General features: G+C 40.2%; 1 protein-coding gene across 2 annotated transcripts in view; it reads right to left on the bottom strand.

Annotated features, from left to right (window-relative positions):
• Positions 1-16,483, bottom strand: part of CFAP54 (cilia and flagella associated protein 54) — a 300,842-nt gene extending 284,359 nt beyond the window's left edge. For both annotated transcript variants that reach the window (XM_059934750.1, XM_059934751.1), the window contains exons 1-3: positions 16,155-16,483; positions 7,595-7,700; positions 4,398-4,541 (exon numbers count right to left, since the gene is read on the bottom strand). In XM_059934750.1, the coding sequence (XP_059790733.1) occupies positions 4,398-4,541; positions 7,595-7,700; positions 16,155-16,483 (579 nt within the window). The remainder of the gene's footprint in view (positions 1-4,397; positions 4,542-7,594; positions 7,701-16,154) is intronic.
• Positions 16,484-18,504: the final 2,021 nt, after the last annotated feature.

Here is an 18,504-nt window from a genome sequence, read left to right as displayed (position 1 = left end):
CAGACAACATTGTTCTCAATGGTGAAAAACTGAAACCATTTCCACTAAGATCAGGAAGAAGACAAGGTTGCCCACTCTCACCACTATTATTCAACATAGTTTTGGAAGTTTTAGCCACAGCAATCAGAGAAGAAAAACAAATAAAAAGAACGCAAATCAGAAAAGAAGAAGTATAGCTGTCACTGTTTGCAAATAACATGATACTATACATAGAGAATCCCAAAGATGCTACCAGAAAACTACCAGAGCTAATCAACGAATTTGGTAAAGTAGCAGGACATAAAATTAATGCACAGAATTCTCTTGCATTCCTATACACTAATGATGAAAAATTTGAAAGAGAAATTAAGGAAACGCTGCCATTTACCATTACAACAAAAAGAACAAAATACCTAGGAATAAACTTACCTAAGGAGACAAAATATCTGTATACAGAAAACTATAAGACACTGATAAAAGAAATTAAAACTGATACAAACAGATGGAGAGATATACCATGCTCTTGGATTGGAAGAATCAACACGGTGAAAATGACTATACTACCCAAAGCCATCTACAGATTCAGTGCAATCCCTATCAAACTACCAATGGCATTTTTCACAGAACTAGAACAAAAAATTTCACAATTTGTATGGAAACATAAAAGACCCTGAACAGCCAAAACTATCTTGAGAAAGCAAAACAGAGCTGGAGGAATCAGGCTCCCTGACTTCAGACTGTACTACAAAGCTACAGTAATCAAGACAGTATGGTACTGGCACAAAAACAGAAATATAGATCAATGGAACAGGATAGAAAGCCCAAAGATAAACCCACACACATATGGTCACCTTATCTTTGATAAAGGAGGCAAGAATATACAATGGAGAAAGAAAAGACAGCCTCTTCAATAAGTGGTGCTGGGAAAACTGGACAGCTACATGCAAAAGAATGAAATTGGAACACTCCCTAACACCATACACGAAAATAAACTCAAAATGGATTAAAGACCTAAATGTGAGGCCAGTCACCATAAAACTCTTAGAGGAAAACATAGGCAGAACACTCTATGACATACATCACAGCAAGATCCTTTTTGATCCACCTCCTAGAGAAATGGAAATAAAAACAAAAATAAACAAATGGGACCTAATGAAACTTAAAAGCTTTTGCACAGCAAAGGAAACCATAAACAAGACGAAAAGCCAACCCTCAGAATGCGAGAAAAGATTTGCAAACAAAGCAACTGACAAAGGATTAATCTCCAAAATATACAGGCAGCTCATGCAGCTCAATATCAAAGAAACAAACAACCCAATTCAAAAATGGGCAGAAGACCTAAATAGACATCTCTCCAAAGAAGACATACAGATTGCCAACAAACACATGAAAGCATGTTCAACATCACTAATCATTAGAGAAATGCAAATCAAAACTACAATGAGGTATCACCTCACACCGGTCAGAATGGCCATCATCAAAAAATCTACAAACAATAAATGCTGGAGAGGGTGTGGAGAAAAGGGAACCCTCTTGCACTGTTGGTGGGAATGTAAATTGATACAGCCACTATGGAGAACAGTATGGAGGTTCCTTAAAAAACTAAAAATAGAACTACCATATGACCCAGCAATCCCACTACTGGGCATATACCCTGTGAAAACCATAATTCAAAAAGAGTCATGTACCACAATGTTCATTGCAGCTCTATTTACAATAGCCAGGACATGGAAGCAACCTAAGTGTCCATCCACAGATGAATGGATAAAGAAGATGTGGTACATATATACAATGGACTATTACTCAGCCATAAAAAGAAACGAAATTATTTGTAGTGAGGTAGATGGACCTAGAGACTGCCATACAGAGTGAAGTAAGTCAGAAAGAGAAAAACAAATACCGTATGCTAACACATATATATGGAATCTAAAAAAGAAAAAATTGTTCTGAAGAACCTAGGGGCAGGATAGGAATAAAGACGCAGATGTAGAGAATGGACTTGAGGACATGGAAGGGGGAAGGGTAAGCTGGGATGAAGTGAAAGAGTGGCAGTGACTACCAAACATGAAATAGATAGCTAGTGGGAAGCAGCCGCATAGCACAGGGAGATCAGCTTGGTGCTTTGTGTCCACCTAGAGGGGTGGGATAGGGAGGGTGAGGGAGATGCAAGAGGGAGGAGATATGGGGATATATGTTTATGTATAGCTGATGCACTTTGTTATAGAGTAGAAACTAACACACCATTGTAAAGCAATTATACTCTAATAAAGATGTTAAAAAAGAAGTGGGAGGTAAGAGAGCGGAAGAGGTCTGCGACGGTTTCCTGCTTGGGTTAGTGGCTGGAGCCAATTATGGAAGAAAAAAAGATGAGTTCAGTTTTGGACATGTCGAGTGTGAGATCTTTATGATGTTAACTGGATAGATGGGGAGTTCAGAAGAGAGATTCTGGCTACAGAATCATCAGTACTACTGGGAGTGGAGAGCCTTCGTAACACAAGTGAGCCTTACTCTACCAGGCGGACTTCCTGTTGGATGCATGTGAACTATTTTTAGCCACCATGTAGTTGGTTTCACAGCTGGGGAGGCTGAGTGGAAATGGAAGCAGAATAATTCAACAGTGTAAGAGAGAGATATGGAAGCCTGGACCAGGGTGATATAGGAGGGGCCTTAAAAATTCAAACTTTTCATTCAGCACTCTTCCCAATGGGGCACTGGGATATTACGGTTTATAAGAAATATGTATTTGGTCATTCAGTTGGCCAAAATATATTTCTCATATGTATCTGGTCTTCATCCACAGTTCCTAGCTCTCCCAAAACCCTAGGAATTTCCTAAGTGTTAAGAGTGACAAAGATACGTTCTGCTCTGTTCACGAGGTACTTTTGGAAAGTGCCTAAGGATGGAGGTTAGTTGCTTGTGGAGCCAACCATGTGATTAGGGGTTTTAGCACTTTCAGTCCCAGCCCCTGACCTCCAGGGAAGGGGGGGAGGGGCTGGAAGTTGAATCTATCACCAATGGCCAATGATTCAATCAATCATGACTATGCTATGAATCCTCCATAAAAACCCCAAAGGATGGGGTTTGGGAAGCTTCCAGGGTGATGAACACGTGGAGGTGCTGGGAGAGTGGTGTGTCTGCAGAGGCCATGGAAGTCCCGCACCCTTTCCCCACGCCTTGCTCTATGTATCTCTTCCTTCTGGCTGTTGCTGAGTTACGTTATATCCTTTTATAATAAACCGTAATCTAGTAAGTAAAATGTTTCCACGAGTTCTGTGAACCACTGCAGCAAATTATCGGGGCCCAAGGAGGGGGTCGCAGGGACCTCTGATTTATAGCCAGGCAGTCAGAAGTACAAGTAATGACCTGAGCTTGCAACTGGCATCTGAAGTGGGAGGTGGTGGGGTGCAGCCGGGAGTGGTTTTGTAACACTGAACCCTTAACCTGTGGGATCTGACACGGTCTCTAGGTAGATAGTCAGAATAGAGTTGAACTGTAGGACATTCACCTGGTGTCCCAAGAATTATTTGTTCGTATCAGGATCCCCACTGGTTCCCACCATACAATTTAAGCACCCACTCACATTGCCCAGTATTCTCATTCATGCACCTATGTTACAGGCAAACTGAATGTGCCTTCAAACATGCTTGAGCTTTTCTGCTTATTAAACCACATGTTGTTTCCAAGGCCTAGAATAATCATTAAATTTGGAATGACATAGCCTTGCAGTCAGACTGATTAGGGTTCAAACACCAGCTCTGCCCACTGCTTTAAGGGGGCTGGGTTTCTCACTCTCCAATAAGCCTCAGTTTCTTCATCTGTAAAAGAGGCATAGTAGTACCCGTCTCTTAGGACTGCAATGAGGCTGCAAGATAACAATTCATATAATGCATTTAGAATACTATCTAGCACATGGTAACTGCTCTACCAGTGACTCATTGGTAGCAATTAACATAATAATACTGGTATACTAGAAAAAAGCATAAAATTTCTTTTGTATCAAAAGATCTGTTTCCTCTCCAGAGCCACTACTTATTATACTGTATGATTAGCTTTCTTTTTCTCTCTTGTACAATAGGGATAATAACAGTATCTAACTCATAGAGTTATTGTGAGGATCCAATGTTTTCTAAAGTGCTTTGTAGACTAAAAGCATTCTACCAATACTAGTTATAATAATAATAATAAATACTGTCTCCTGGATGAATAAGTGATTATAGTGACACAATCTCCAAAGCATCTTTACAAAATTTAATAAGTGCACTTTCTCATCCAGCACAGAAAATATTTATTAAGTAACTTACAGCACACAAGTAAATACCATGCTAAGCAAATGAAAGACATTTAGGAGCTGTCAAGTAAAGGACAGACTATTGCATAATCATAAATGGTAGCTATTTTAGTTACTGCTTTCATCTTACCGTATGCGCAGCACTTTTGTCTTCAAAGCCTTTTGGAAAAAAGACACTTTTGAATTGGTTCACATCTGCTTTATTCTCGTCAAAGTTGATGCTGAACTGCTGAAGATATCTCCCATAGCACTGTAAAAGGGCCAATTTATATTCCTGAAATAAAAAGAGGACTTGATGAAGTTTTCAAAATATCATTTTGCTTATCATTATTAAAATTAGGTAATATTCATATTATTATTAATAGTGTCAATGTTGATTATTACTCTTACTGCTATTACTATCACCATGACACCATTATCACTACTATTTCCAAACACAGACTTAACAGACATTGTACTTGGCAATGCATGTGCATTATTTCATTTAACTCTCCTCACAACAAGCCAATTGTGAGATGAGACCATCATGACCTCAAAGATGGGAATATTCACCAGGGCATTGTGTGTGGTAATAACCTGGATATACTCAAAAACCAAAGGTTTAACCTCAACAGATCATGGTAACCCACAAACTCAGTGAGAGAGGTAGAGGAGTTGCATAACCAGCCCTGCTTCTCTGATACCTCCTAAGCTCCAAAAAAGAAAGAAAGAGTAGGAAAGGGAGGGACAAAAGGGGGAAGGAAGGAGAAAAGAAGGGAGGGAGAAAAAAGAAAAAAGGAAGGAAGGAAAGAAAGAAGGGAGAAGAGAAAAATGCAGGGGATGAGCTGGCTGATCTGTCGACAGTCTCTGAAGTTATATCAGGACGAATCAAAAAAGTCTGCGCCGCTATGATTCTTGTTAGTTCTAATTCATGCTTATGTTCCAATTACAAAGTCAGATGCCTCATTTCTGAAGCCCACGGGGCACAGTTGACCTGGAGAGTTTCAGGGCGGTGGATGTGAGCAGGGTTTTACATATGACTCAGCTGCAACCCTTTCTCTGCTTCCTCCCCTGCAACTGTGTTTCCAGGAAAAGCAGCTGCCCTGGGTGTGAACTGCCTATTGGGTGACCTCGCCCCTCAGGAGGCACCACAGTCAAATGCTGTTTTGTTTCTATTTCTATTTACTTGTTACTTGCTCACTAGTTAATTCTGAATCTTTTCGCTCTAACTTGATTCACATAATGAATTCAAATCTAGGTTCAAAATAAGAGTGGTCCAACAAGATGAGTTCTACTATAACTAAAATAAAAATAGATTCTAGAAACCAAAGTAACCACTCAAGTTTGTTTCCAGGATTACAAATACCTTTACCAGCCCCCTTTCCCATCACTGAAAAGTAGTTAAAACCTTTTCTTTGTTCCTCTAAGTAAATTTGTAAATATCCTACCTGAAATATTCTGAATCCGTAGCCACTACCCAACATCAGCTTGCTTTATCAACCTGTAAAATGCTCCTTCTTCTTCCCTCCACCCACCTGGATACTCCTCAAACCACCCCAAACTGGGCTGTGTATCACCAGCTTCTTATTATGTTGAGGAGAAGCATAAAAAGTAGGGGGGCACGCCTCTAATTCTGGTCAAAACTATTATTCCACTTCACATGAATATAGCTTACAAGTTAGATCTCACCTGGGTTTTTTTTCTGTGGTTTTTCCAAACTCTGTATGGTCCAATTACATGGAGCTAAGATGATTCTCTAATTTGGGCAGCAGAAAATAGATCTTGGTGCTTCCTTATGAAAGTTCCTCCACATCTTAGCCTCTATTTGGTAACTTTCCCTCCCAGACCAAAAAGATTCAAGTCCAGAAAACAGAAATGGAGGAGGGAAATGAAGCTGAGAAACTGTAGATTGAGAAGACCTGAAACTGCCCCCACGGAGTTAACGGAAGCTCATGACAAATATAAATTCGTAAGCTTGTCTTACAGAACAGATAAGGGAACGGCTTGGTAAAACCCCTTTGCTTGTGAACTACCTTCACTGATGAAGCCCGCTTTAGTTTTGTTTTGTTTTTTCCTCTTTCTTTTTTCCTCTCTTAAATTGCATAACTTCCCAGCTTCACGCAGCTCAGCTGTTTCACAGGAACTTGCAGTCAGCTCTTGCCCACGGCGAGCCGGCTGCGGCTGGTTGGGACCACCAACCCTAAAACTGGGCCTGCGCAGGTGTCCCTTGAATGGCCTTTTGACGTCAGAGGCTGGAAAACTCCGCCCTCCAGTCCTGCTAAACGCCTCCATTTTGATACACAGAAGCACGTAGCCCAGATGCACCTGCGCAGAACACCGACTACCTCACCTTTTTCCCTGCCTCCAGTCATCTTTCCACGTGCCTAAAACCACTCTGCTTATATCTCGTAAATATCCCAACTCCCTCGCCTCAGGGGAGGCGGATGTGAGACTCAGTTCTTCGCTTGGCTGCCTTGTGAATAAACTCTTTCTCCGCTGCAAACCTCAGCGGCTCAGCATTTGGCTCTCTCTGCATGGGGAAAATGGACCTGGCTCGGTAACAGACTGAATACTGCCGGTGTCTGGCGTAAAATTACTTTGTATAAAATAACTCTTGGTCCAAGGATCCCACGTGCGCCAAAGACTCATATTTAATTTGGAATAATTTGGGCCTGTGCCAGAGCTTAGGGGGAAAATTCACGTTTTCGTTCACTGAAAACCCAGCCATGGTGTGGGCTTATCAAACTAAGTCCGTGAGTCCACAGCAATCCAATACCTCCGCACTGATACAGAACTAGAAAAAGGGCACAAACTCGGTTGGAATACAACACTGAGCAAGAAACAGGCTATGTATGGAATGACCGCTGTAATTACTGATACATACAGCAAAATGTAAAGAAGGAGCTGAAAGTCATTAAAACAAGGCACCTGGAAGCAAGCAACATCGCAGCAAGGCCAGGAGCTATGAGAGTTGTCTGCTGGGCAAGGCCAGCCATGTGAAAAACAACAGGAAGTGGTGTCTGGGCTCCTTTGTATAAGGTAGGAACATGATGACTCAGCATTTCCTGTCGGGCGCCTACCACACCCTCTGTTAACTAGGGGCTGTGCTTATGCTCCGCCAACCGCCTTTCTGTTCAGGAATCTCTCACCTCTGGAGAATCCCAACCACAAAATTTTAAAGTGTACACTTTTTTGGTTACTGTGCCTCATTAAAATTTTTATGTATTCCCTTATATTTTTCTAAGAAAAAAAATCAAATCATGTAAAATAGGAATGGTATCAAATCAAAAAGATAATAATTAGCCAAATGAGTTTCATTTGGTCTCTTTTTACTCCGGAGGTACTTACTTTCATTTCACAAAGTCTATCTCCAACCTTCAGAAGCTTTTCGTTGTAATAGGCAGCTGGCAGCCGGGGGGCGTATTTGGTCCAGATATTAAACAAAGAGGTGGCACTGTAAAAATCATAAAGTAAAATGATATCCTCAGAGTCAGCAGGAAACCTAAATTAGCAAGCAATCCTTAAAAACTTACCTTGTGCTCTTTTTAAGTATTCAGGTGGGGTTTTTTATAATTTTATTTATTTTTGGCGCGTTGGGTCTTCCTTGCTTTGCACAGGCTTTCTCTAGTTGCGGCGAGTGGGGGCTGCTCTTCGTTGTGGTGCGTGGGCTTCTCATTGCAGTGGCTTCTCGTTGCGGAGCAGGGGCTCTAGGCACCCGGGCTTCAATAGTTGTGGCACGTGGGCTTCAGTAGTTGTGGCTCGGGGGCTCTAGAGTGCAGGCTCAGTAGCTGTGGCACACAGGCTTAGTTGCTCCACAGCATGTGGATCTTCGCAGACCAGGGCTTGAACCCGTGTCCCCTGCATTGGCAGGCAGATTCTTAACCACTGTGCCACCAGGGAAGTCCATGCTCTTTTTAATGTGCTTTATTGTTAATGTCTAATTATTGATAAATGTAATTATGGTTAAAAGTATTGTTTCCTTTATACCAAGCACTGATAGTTCTTTATATGCATTTTTAATGATTTTATTTTTTTAATTTTACTATTTTTTATTGGGGTATAGTTGATTTATAATATTATATAAGTTTTAGATGTACAATATAATGATTCACAATTTTTAAAGGCTATACTCCATTTATAGTTATTATCAAATATTGACTATATTTCCTGTGCTGTACAATATATCCTTGTAGCTTATTTATTTTATACATAGTAGTTTGTACCTCTTAATCCCCTACCTCCATCTTTCCCCTCCCCCCTTCTAGAACAAACCACTAGTTTGTTCTCTATGTCTGGGAGTCCGTTTCTTTTTTGTTATATTCACTAGTTTGTTGTATTTTTTAGATTCCACATATAAGTGATACTATACGGTATTTGTCTTTCTCTGTCTGACTTCTTTCACCTAGCATAATGCCCTCCAAGTCTATCCATGTTGTTGCAAATGGCAAGATTTTATTCTTTGTTATGGCTGAGTAATATTCCATTGTGCGCGCATGTGTGTGTGTGTGTGTGTATCACATCTTCTTTATCCATTCAACTGTTGAAGGACACAGGTTGTTTCCATATCTTAGCTATTATAAATACTGCTGCTGTGAACATTAGGCCTATACTCTTTGTATGCATTTTTTTAAATTGACTTTATTTTTTAGAGTAGTTCTAAGTCCACAGAAAAACTAAGCAGAAAGTACAGAGACTCCCTGTATACCCCCGTCTGCCGCACAGGCACAGCCTGCTCCATTATCAACATCACCCTCCAAAGTGGTACATTTGTTAACAATGAATGAACCTACACTGACACATCATTATCACCCAGTGTCCATAGTTTACATTAGTGTTTATCCTTGGTGTTGTCCATTCTATAGGTTTGGACAAATGTATAATGACATGTGTCCACCATTGTATCATACAGAGTAGTTTCACTGCCCTAAAAATCGCCTGTGCTCTGCCTGTTCATCACTCCCTCCCCACTAACCCCAGGCAACCATTGAACTTTTTACTCTCTCCATGGTTTTGCCTTTTTCAAAATGTCATATAGTTGGAATCATATAATATGTAGCATTTTCAGATTGGCTTCTTTCACTTAGTAATCTGCATGTAAGATTCACCCATGTTTTTTCCATGGCTTGATAGCTCATTTCCTTTAGCATTGAATAATATTCCATTGTCTGTATATACCACAGTTTTATCAGTTTACTTACTGAGAGACATCTTGTTTGCATCCAAGTCTTAGCAATTTGAATAAAGCTGCTGTTAACATCCATGTGCAGATTTTCATATGGACATAAGTTTTCAACTCCTTTGGGTAAATACCAAGGATCACAACTGCTGGATTATATGGTAAGAGTGTGTTTAGTTTTGTAAGAAAACATCAAGCTGTCTTCAAAAGTGGCTGTACCTCTTTGCATTTCCACCAGCAGTGAATGAGAATTTTCCTGTTGACCCACATCCTTGTCAGCATTTGGTGTTGTCATTGTTCTGGATTTTGGTCATTCTAATAGATGTGTAGTGGTATCTTGTTGTTTTAACTTGCATCTTCCTGATAACATATGATTTAGAGCATCTTTTCATATATTTATTTGCCATTTGTATATCTTCCTTGGGTAGATGTCTGTTAAGGTTTTTGGCTTGTTTTTTAAGTCAGGTTGTTTGTTTTCCTAATGCTGAGTTTCTAGAGTTCTATATATATTTTGGATAATAGTCCTTTACCAGATATGTCTTTTTGCAAGTATTTTCTCTCAGTCTGTGGCTTGGCTTTCATTCGCTTGACAGTGTCTTTCACAGGGTAGAAAATTTTAATTTTAATGAAGTCCAGTTTATCAATTCTTTCTTTCATGGATCATGCCTTTGGTGTTGTATCTTAAAAGTCATTGCCAAACCCACGGTCATCTAGATTTCTCCTACATTATCTTCTAGGAGTTTTACAGCATTGCATTTTACATTTAGGTTTGTGATCCATTTTGAGTTAATTTTGGGAAGGGTGTAAAAGTCTGTGTCTAGATTCAATTTTTCACATGTGAATGTCCAGTTGTTCCAGCACCATTGTTAAAAAGACTGTCTTTGCTCCATTGTATTGCCATTACTCCTTTGTGAAAGACCAGTTGACTATATTTACGTCAGTCTGGGCTCTTTATTCTGTGCTTTTGATCTATTGGTCCATTCTTTTGCCATACCACGCTGTCTTGGTTAGTGTAGCTTTATAGTAAGTCTTGAAGTCAGGTAGTGTCAGTCCTCCAACTTTGTTCTTCTTCAACATTGTTTTGCCTATTCTGGGTCTTTTGCCAACATGAATATTTTTCATTTCATTTTCACAACAACTGAGATGGGTAATATCAGTATCCCAAATATACAGTTGATGAAACTGAGGCAGGGGGCATCTATGCTCGTAGCCTTCCAGTCTACGAGGCTGCGTCTACTGAGGCAGGGTGCATCATGCTCGTAGCCAGTATATTCCTGGGCCTTCCAGTCCTCTGGAATATGAACTCCCTGAGGGCAAGGACCTCATGTATACTATTCATTGCCCAGCCCCCAAGAGTAGTGAATATCTAGTACATGTCAGTACTCAATACATACTTGTTGAAAGAATGAATGAACGAATGAATAAATAAATGACTAGGGAAAAGAATTCCTTGTTCTTATTTTTTTTAGCTTTTCTATAGAGAGTTCCAGGGTTCAAATACCCAGTCACTTTAGGGCTATGCTTCCTACATGGTTTCTGATCAGAATTCAAAGGGTAGTAGATCACTCCCTGTTTTGTTCACTCATTTAGTTAATACTTACTCCTTCCCCCTCTCTCGGAAATTATTAATGCTTCTAGGAAAAATCCAAATTTCTCTTAGCAGTCGTCCAGTCCTATCTCATAAATTTCTAGATAAGAATGGTGTTATGGACTGAATGTGTGCGTCCCCTCAAAATTCATATGTTGAAGCCCTAATCCACAGTGTAGCTGTATTTGGAGAGGGAGACTCTAAGGAAGTAATTAAGGTTAAATGAGGTCATAAGGGTGGGGCCCTGGTCCGCTGGGATTAATCCATTCTAAAAAGAGACACCAGAGAGCTTGTTCTCTCTCTCTCTCTCCCTCTCTCCCTCTCTCTCTACCCGCCCCGTCTCTGTCTCTCTGTGCTTGCACAGAGGAAAGGCTATATGAGAACAAAGTGGATATCTGCAAGCCAGGAAGAGAGCTCTCACCAGAAACTGATCCTGCCAGACCCCTGTCTGGGACTTTTAGCCTCCAGAACTGTGAGAAAACAAATTTCTGTTGCTTAAGCCACCCAGTCTACGGTATTTTGTTATGGCAGCCCAAACTGACTAATTAGTAATTACTAGTTAGTAATTAGTAGCCCAAGCTGACTAATACAGACAGGAAGCTAAACTTAAGGACTGAAGATGGTTCTAGTATCAATATTTACCATGTACACGTTGGGGTATTAATGGAACAACCTCAACAAAAACATGTCAATTAATTCATTCAGGTAATTAAATGATAATGACTGAGTGACAAGGGAAGAGGGGGTACAGGGTATTCCGACCTTCATGGACTGATTAATAATATTTAGGCGTAGGAAAATATATACATGTACCATGTAGTAAATAACCATGCCAAATAAAGAGTGTGGCAAATACAGCCCATAGAAGTTTAAAAAGGTAAATGTGTTTTGCTTTGTTTGTTTGTTTTACCCTTTTTACATTCATTTGCTGCTTCATAAAATGCTATAGTATTAGAATAAATATAATGAATCCAAGAAATTCACCAAGTCTTGATAGAATTCTTAAATTATGTAGATGAAAGAGTTAATTCTTCCAAACCTTACAGATGAGATAATGATGAGTAGGTTTGTTACTCATAAAAGAAAAATACCAGCTTCGTTAAATCAATCAAGGTTATATAATAAGAGAATTTTTTTTTTAAGTGTACCATAAGTTCAAGTTAAGACTGCTCATTGGGAATGGCTTACATAATAATTAAGTAAGGAAAATATAATACATACTATGTAATGTACATCATTTAAGAAAAGAATGTTAATATATTTTGGGTTGCTATTTGATTATAGCTGCTGTTGAATACTTAGAATTTTCTAAAACAAAAATCATAACTGTATAAACAGAATATCAAAATTTTATGTGCTTATAACAAAAGCATACCTCTAAAATATATCACACTCTAAATTTAAGGACATTGCTGATATGATCAAAATCTATATTTTAGATAAAACGAATTTGCATGCTTACAGAAGTTCCTATAGTTATAAAAAGAAACAATTTTTGATTTTAAAAAATAACCATCTGTTAAATATGTTATAAAAGCAACTCCTACCTCCTGTACTCCTAACTGGTCTCCACATGGCCATCATTGCCGCTTTTGGACAAAGTCACCAAAATATTTTAAAACAAAAATCACATAAGGTTAATTCTTTGCCAGAAACTAGGCAATGGTCTCCCGTTGCATTCGGAATAAATGCAGACTCTATAAATGGCCTCTAAAACCTTCCACAGCCCTACATACTCCTCGAATCTCATCTCATACCATTGCACCCACACTCTCCACACTGTGCTAGACAGGCCTCTGTCCATTCCTCCAAAAGCCCCCGACTCTTTCCTGCCAAGATCGTCCCACATGTTTGTTCCCTCTGTTTATCCTCTCTCCTTGCTGGTTGACTGCCAGGCGTGGGCTTTCTCTAGTTGTGGCGAGCAGGGGCTACTCTTCGTTGCCGTGCGAGGGCTTCTCATTGCGGTGGCTTCTCTTGTTGCGGAGCACGGGCTCTAGGCGCTCGGGCTTCAGCAGTTGTGGCTCGTGGGCTCTAGAGCACAGGCTCAGTAGTTGTGGCGCACAGGCTTAGTTGCTCCACGGCATGTGGGATCTTCCTGGACCAGGGCTCGAACCCGTGTCGCCTGCATTGGCAGGCGGAGTCTTAACCACTGCGCCACCAGGGAAGTCCTACTGCCAGGCATCCTTCTAATCTCAACTTAATGTCACCTCCCTCACCATTCCTTTGAAGGCAGGTCTCCGCTGTGTTGCCGTTAAGCCTATGCTCAAGTGTTATCTACTCCAACCACCTTATTGAAAATTGCAACCTCCTGTCTCCCACTCCATAACCCTTCCTCTCTTTTTCTCCCTAACATTTATCATTTTCTAGGTCACCATAAAATTACTTCTTTTATATGTTTACTGTCTATTTCCCCCTCTAGAATATAAGCACCAAGAGAGCAGGGATTTTTGTCTGGTTCATTGCTGTATCCCCAGTACTTAGTGCAATACCTGGCACTTATAAGCTCTCAGTAGCTTCTTCATAGCCCTTGTTTGTGTGTTGACTTAGTGACTCATTAAAAGCCTATCTCCCTCTCTCTATGAGCACAGATTCCCATATCTATTTTGTTTATCACTGTATAACCCATGACTAGTGCAGGCCCTGGCATATAGTAGGCACTCAATAAAAAATTATTCTGTAAATAAATGGCTAAATATGTGAGAGGTTAGATGGCAAAGGTCCATGTCAATCCTTAATGTTTGTGACTCTCTGTTTAAAGTTGGGGCAGATACTGTATTTACCAGTTGACCCAGGTCTATAATTATTGAGAATGCAAGGATAATTCTTGAATTCTTTCAATGCCAAATATTCATTGAATGTTCACTATGTCCCAACCCTCAGGGTAGGTGTTAGAGCAATGAAAAAGAGGCTCATCATCATCAGGGAGCTTACACATTCTAATCAGGGAGATAGACAGTACACAAGAAAAGAAATAAATACAAGTATAAATTGATGGGTGAACCTGCATTTGATATGAAAGGCCACTCTAAGGAGGTAACAACTGAGCTAAGACCTGAAAGCAGAGAAGGAGCCAGATATTTGAAAAGTTGAGAAAAGAACATTTCAGACAAAGGAGGCATCAAATATAGAGTCCCTGGGGTGAGAAACAGAAGGATCTGTTTCCCTGTAAAGTCCTGAGAGAGAAGTGAGAGATGAGCTGAGATGAGAGAGGCAGGCAAGGCCAGAGCCTCAGACCCTGGAAGACACCAGAAGTAGTCTTAGTTTTATTCTAAAAGCAAAGGGAAACAAAAGTCTTTAGATAGAGGAATGGGTGATTTATTTGTAAAGGTCACCCTGACTGCTATGTGAAGGATAGATTTGAGACTCAAGTAGCTGCAGGGAAAATTTGAGATGGTGATGGTTTGAACTGGAATGTTGGTAGTGGAGATGGGAAGATAAACTGCTATCTAAGGCACCAAAACAGAAACATTTTCAATATAAATATATGTAGCTTAGCTACGTAATGTGCTTTCCTTAGTCAGTTCTTGGTTCTCATCTTACTTGGCCCATCAGCATGATTTGCCACAGTTGATTGATCATTCCTTCCTTCTTAAAACACTTTCTCTACTTGGCTTCCAGTACACCACACACTTACTGGTTTTCCTCTACCTCTTTAGCCGCTCCTTCTTAGTCTCTGCCAGTTTCTTCTTATCTTCCCAACTTGTCAATGTTGGAGGGTCCCAGGGTTAAGTCCTTGGACTCTCCTCTTCTCCATCTACGCTCACTCCCTTAGCTATTCCATCAAATGTCAAAGCTTAAATATCATCAATATGCTGATGAATCCTAGTGTACTTCTCCTCTGACCTCCAGACTCAAATGTCCAACTACCTACATAATAGCTCTGCCTGGATGGTGAATTACATCTCAATCTTAATATATCTAAAAACTAAACTCTTCATCTCCCTCACTTCTGCCCAAAACCTGTCCTTCCCACAGTCACAGTCCCACCCCAGGACCTTTACACTTGCCATTCTCTCTGTGTGGCCGACTCTTTCTACAGAAATCTTCATCACTTACTACCATAACATCTTCTCATCTTTCTCAAAGGTCACTTTTCCTGACTTTCCCTGACCATGCTCCCTGCCATGCCATTTTAAATTATAACACCCATCTGATATCCTCCTCTTCCTCCCTGCTCTAGTTTTCTCCCACTTACCTCCTTGTAAAATAATTTCCTTACATACTTGTTTAGTGGCTGTCTGTAGTCACAAAAATACATGCTCCATGAGGCTATGAATTTGTATATCTTTTAACTTAATGTTTTCCTAGTTCCTGGAATAGAACCTGATATTTAGGAGGTGCTCAATAAATATGTAGTTAAATGCATTAATGAATAATAAACATAAGTTAAAACTATTTCTTCATATTAAATACATGGATGAAAAATATAAGATGAAGCTATTGGCTATTCTGGTATTCTTTGCCACTTGTCTACATTTCTAGCTGTTCAGTTTGCAGTGTGTTTTGACTGGGAAAGAAAGATGGTAACACAAACAGGAAAGAACCTTAAAAACAGGTAGTCTGCAGTTCAAGATAATAACATGGTGATAGAATCCAAAAAAAGGCAAACGTGCAAAATGAGTCACAAAATCGAGAAAAAGTCACGGTGATCCTAGTAACAATATAAAAAGGAATAAAGTACAAATGTTCACGGAATGACATACTTCATGGCATCAAGAATTAACTTTTTCATGAACCTGAGCTACCTCAAAGTTATTCCTTTTCCTCCATATACAAAATTGTACCCACAACATGGAAAGTTGTGAAAACTGTGAGTGAGCCAAAAATTTATTGGCATGGATTAGCAATTAGAAGACACTCAGAAACAGAAATGGTGAGTTATGAAACATTTCTTTGTTGATTTTTATTCTGACCCGAGCAGGAAGCCAAGATACATTTACCAGCAATTAAGGATTGTAATAGCGATGAGTCTCCACTTCTTAAACTTTGTTTATATCTCCAGGGCCCTTTGGCCAGGTTCTGAGTCCGCAACACTGACCCAGCTCCGGGACCACCACCTGCATCCTCAAAAGCATCTCCTCCTTTGGCCCCGGGAGTTGCCCTTCTCCAGACAGCGCCCACCCCAGAGCCCTGCCTCTGCTTACCAACGCCGGTGGAACTCATGCTTCTGTTCCTCCGTTGTAGCTAAAGCCTTCTTTCTCTTCATAAAGCCTAGCAACTCCTGGATCTCCTTCTCACAGGAGGCCAGGAGTGGGTTTTTAGCGTCCAGCGGCCCATAAAACACTGCGAGGGGCAACAAGTCCTCGCGGCAGGTCGAGCGAGGCAGTGGGCTCAAAGAGCTCGCCTTTGACTCCAGGGGGAACTTCGAGATCGCAGTCGAGGTCGGGGGCGGGGTCGGCGGCGGTCCTGGCGGCGACACAGACATGGGAGACACGTTGGATGGAGAGGTCGAACAGGTGCCTTGCGCCGCCATGTTGACCAGACCCGGGCCTGACCAAGAGTGCGTGTACACGCGGTTGCCTGGCGACGGTCTCGTGGCAACCAGGCATCCCTCGCGCTCTCGGGAAAACACAGCGGCCCCTGGAGGGCAAAGGAAGAAAAAACCCGGTCCAGAAGCAATGTTGCTCCTGAGGTGCTTTTGCTCTCTGGCTCACCGCTGTATGAGATGAGAAAGGAGAGAAGGTTCTGGGCAGAGAGCGAATAGGAGTGCCAGAAACTTAGGATCACAAATCCAAACTATACTTTTTCCATTTCGACCACTTAATAATGATGATCATTAATATGTGCCAGGCATTGTTCTAAGCATTTGGAACATAATCTCATTTACTTCATTTAATCATCGTTATAGCTTTACAATTTAGGATATTATTAGTATCTCCATTTCACAGTTTAAGAAACCAGAGTTTAGGGAGGTTAGTCATTTGACCAAGGTCAGAGTAAACCGTAGGGTGAGGGACCAGGTCTCAGCCTTCTGACTCCAAAGCCTGTGCTCAAAATGAACAGGCTATATTGACCATCCCCCAAGACTAAGCTTAACAGTCGAATTGAAATTAGGGTAATATCTGACAGCAGTTTAAGAATGAAGTGCATGCAACTGATCCATTCTGGTCCCTCTTTTTGGACCCTGAGGTCTGTAACTGCGGATGATTTTGGTGTCTAGTAGTTACAATTACTCTATGTTTATTCATTTGTATTTCAACTTTATCCTAATTATCACTATATTCTAAATTCATGAGCATTTTACTCAGCCTTAACCTTTGGACATTAATGTGTACTAATGCTTGAAGTGTTAACTCTCTAAAGACTTTTGCATTTTAAACAGGGATTTTAGGAGACTTTGCTTCTGAAGGGGAAACTATGGCCTCGAGGGAAATATTTGGGGGCAAGGGAAGTTCTTCTTTCCCTGCATTATGGGCAATAGTATGTTTATTTATATATTTAAAGTATGAGTTTCCAACCAGTACAGAACTTGCTTTCTTTATAAATTATGCAGTGCCAAAAATGATCTAAGAGAAGGATCAGAAATATTTGATGGCTTAGGAAAATAGGTCTTTAACACTGAAAACTGTTACTGGTTCTGTCAAACTTAAAAATAAATAAAGACAGTAACCATAACACCCTGTGAGCCCAATTTCCCATTTAAGATTAAGAAGCTTATTGCTCCACAGCCTGATTTCTTTCAGGTCTGACCTAATTTCTTGCAGACTCTGTGGACCTGTGCTAATTTGTGAGGCTGGCCTAATATGTCATGTGTACTATACTCTAATATTCTTTGAAGGCAAATGATGATGATTTTGCTTTTCAAGGCAGGTAATTATGGCCCAAGAACCTTCCTGGCAAGCAGCGAGGTGCTCTGACACCAGACTGAAAGGAATTCAATTCTCCAATCAGGATGTAGAAATCTTCTTTGATCAAGATTTTATCTTGTCTCTAAGTGAGCAGGAAAAATGTTAAGACTTTAAAGAATTTAGGCCTAAAGAAATAATTTATCCTTGGAGCATTTACAAAAAGTATTAATAGACCTTTTAAAAAAATCAGCTTGGTAAATTCTTTCTCTTCTCATCTTCTCCTTGTTCTTACATAACAGATGTGTCCACTTCAGATCAAAAGCTGGTGTAATTTGCCACTGAGTACTATCTTTTATATTGATGAAAGTGAAGCTGCAGGATAAATGTAAATTAAAGTGGTCAGAGAGGAGGAAAGAAAATAAAAATAAAACAGATAAAGTGGATTTCTCCCCGCTTGATCTGGCTGCTCTCAGAAACAAGCTTTCATAGTGCAGACACATTTCAAAGTCACTGGTAAAAGAAAATGTGACTAATTAAATTCAAATACTTGAATTATGAAACATTGCGTCTTAGTCATTTCCCTCCTTGCACACACTAAAGTTAACAATGCATAACTTTCAGTAGTTTTTGAAAGCTTGTCTGCATATTTAAATGGGTGCTATACTCTGAATCATCATTGTGGTAAGATGGATATTTCCATTTTCTT

Source organism: Balaenoptera ricei, chromosome 10, assembly GCF_028023285.1.
Source record: "Balaenoptera ricei isolate mBalRic1 chromosome 10, mBalRic1.hap2, whole genome shotgun sequence".
In the NCBI taxonomy this organism is placed as follows: Eukaryota; Metazoa; Chordata; class Mammalia; order Artiodactyla; family Balaenopteridae; genus Balaenoptera; species Balaenoptera ricei.
The sequence above is the reverse complement of the archived record's forward strand: the minus strand, read 5'-3'. Positions and strand labels throughout refer to the sequence as shown.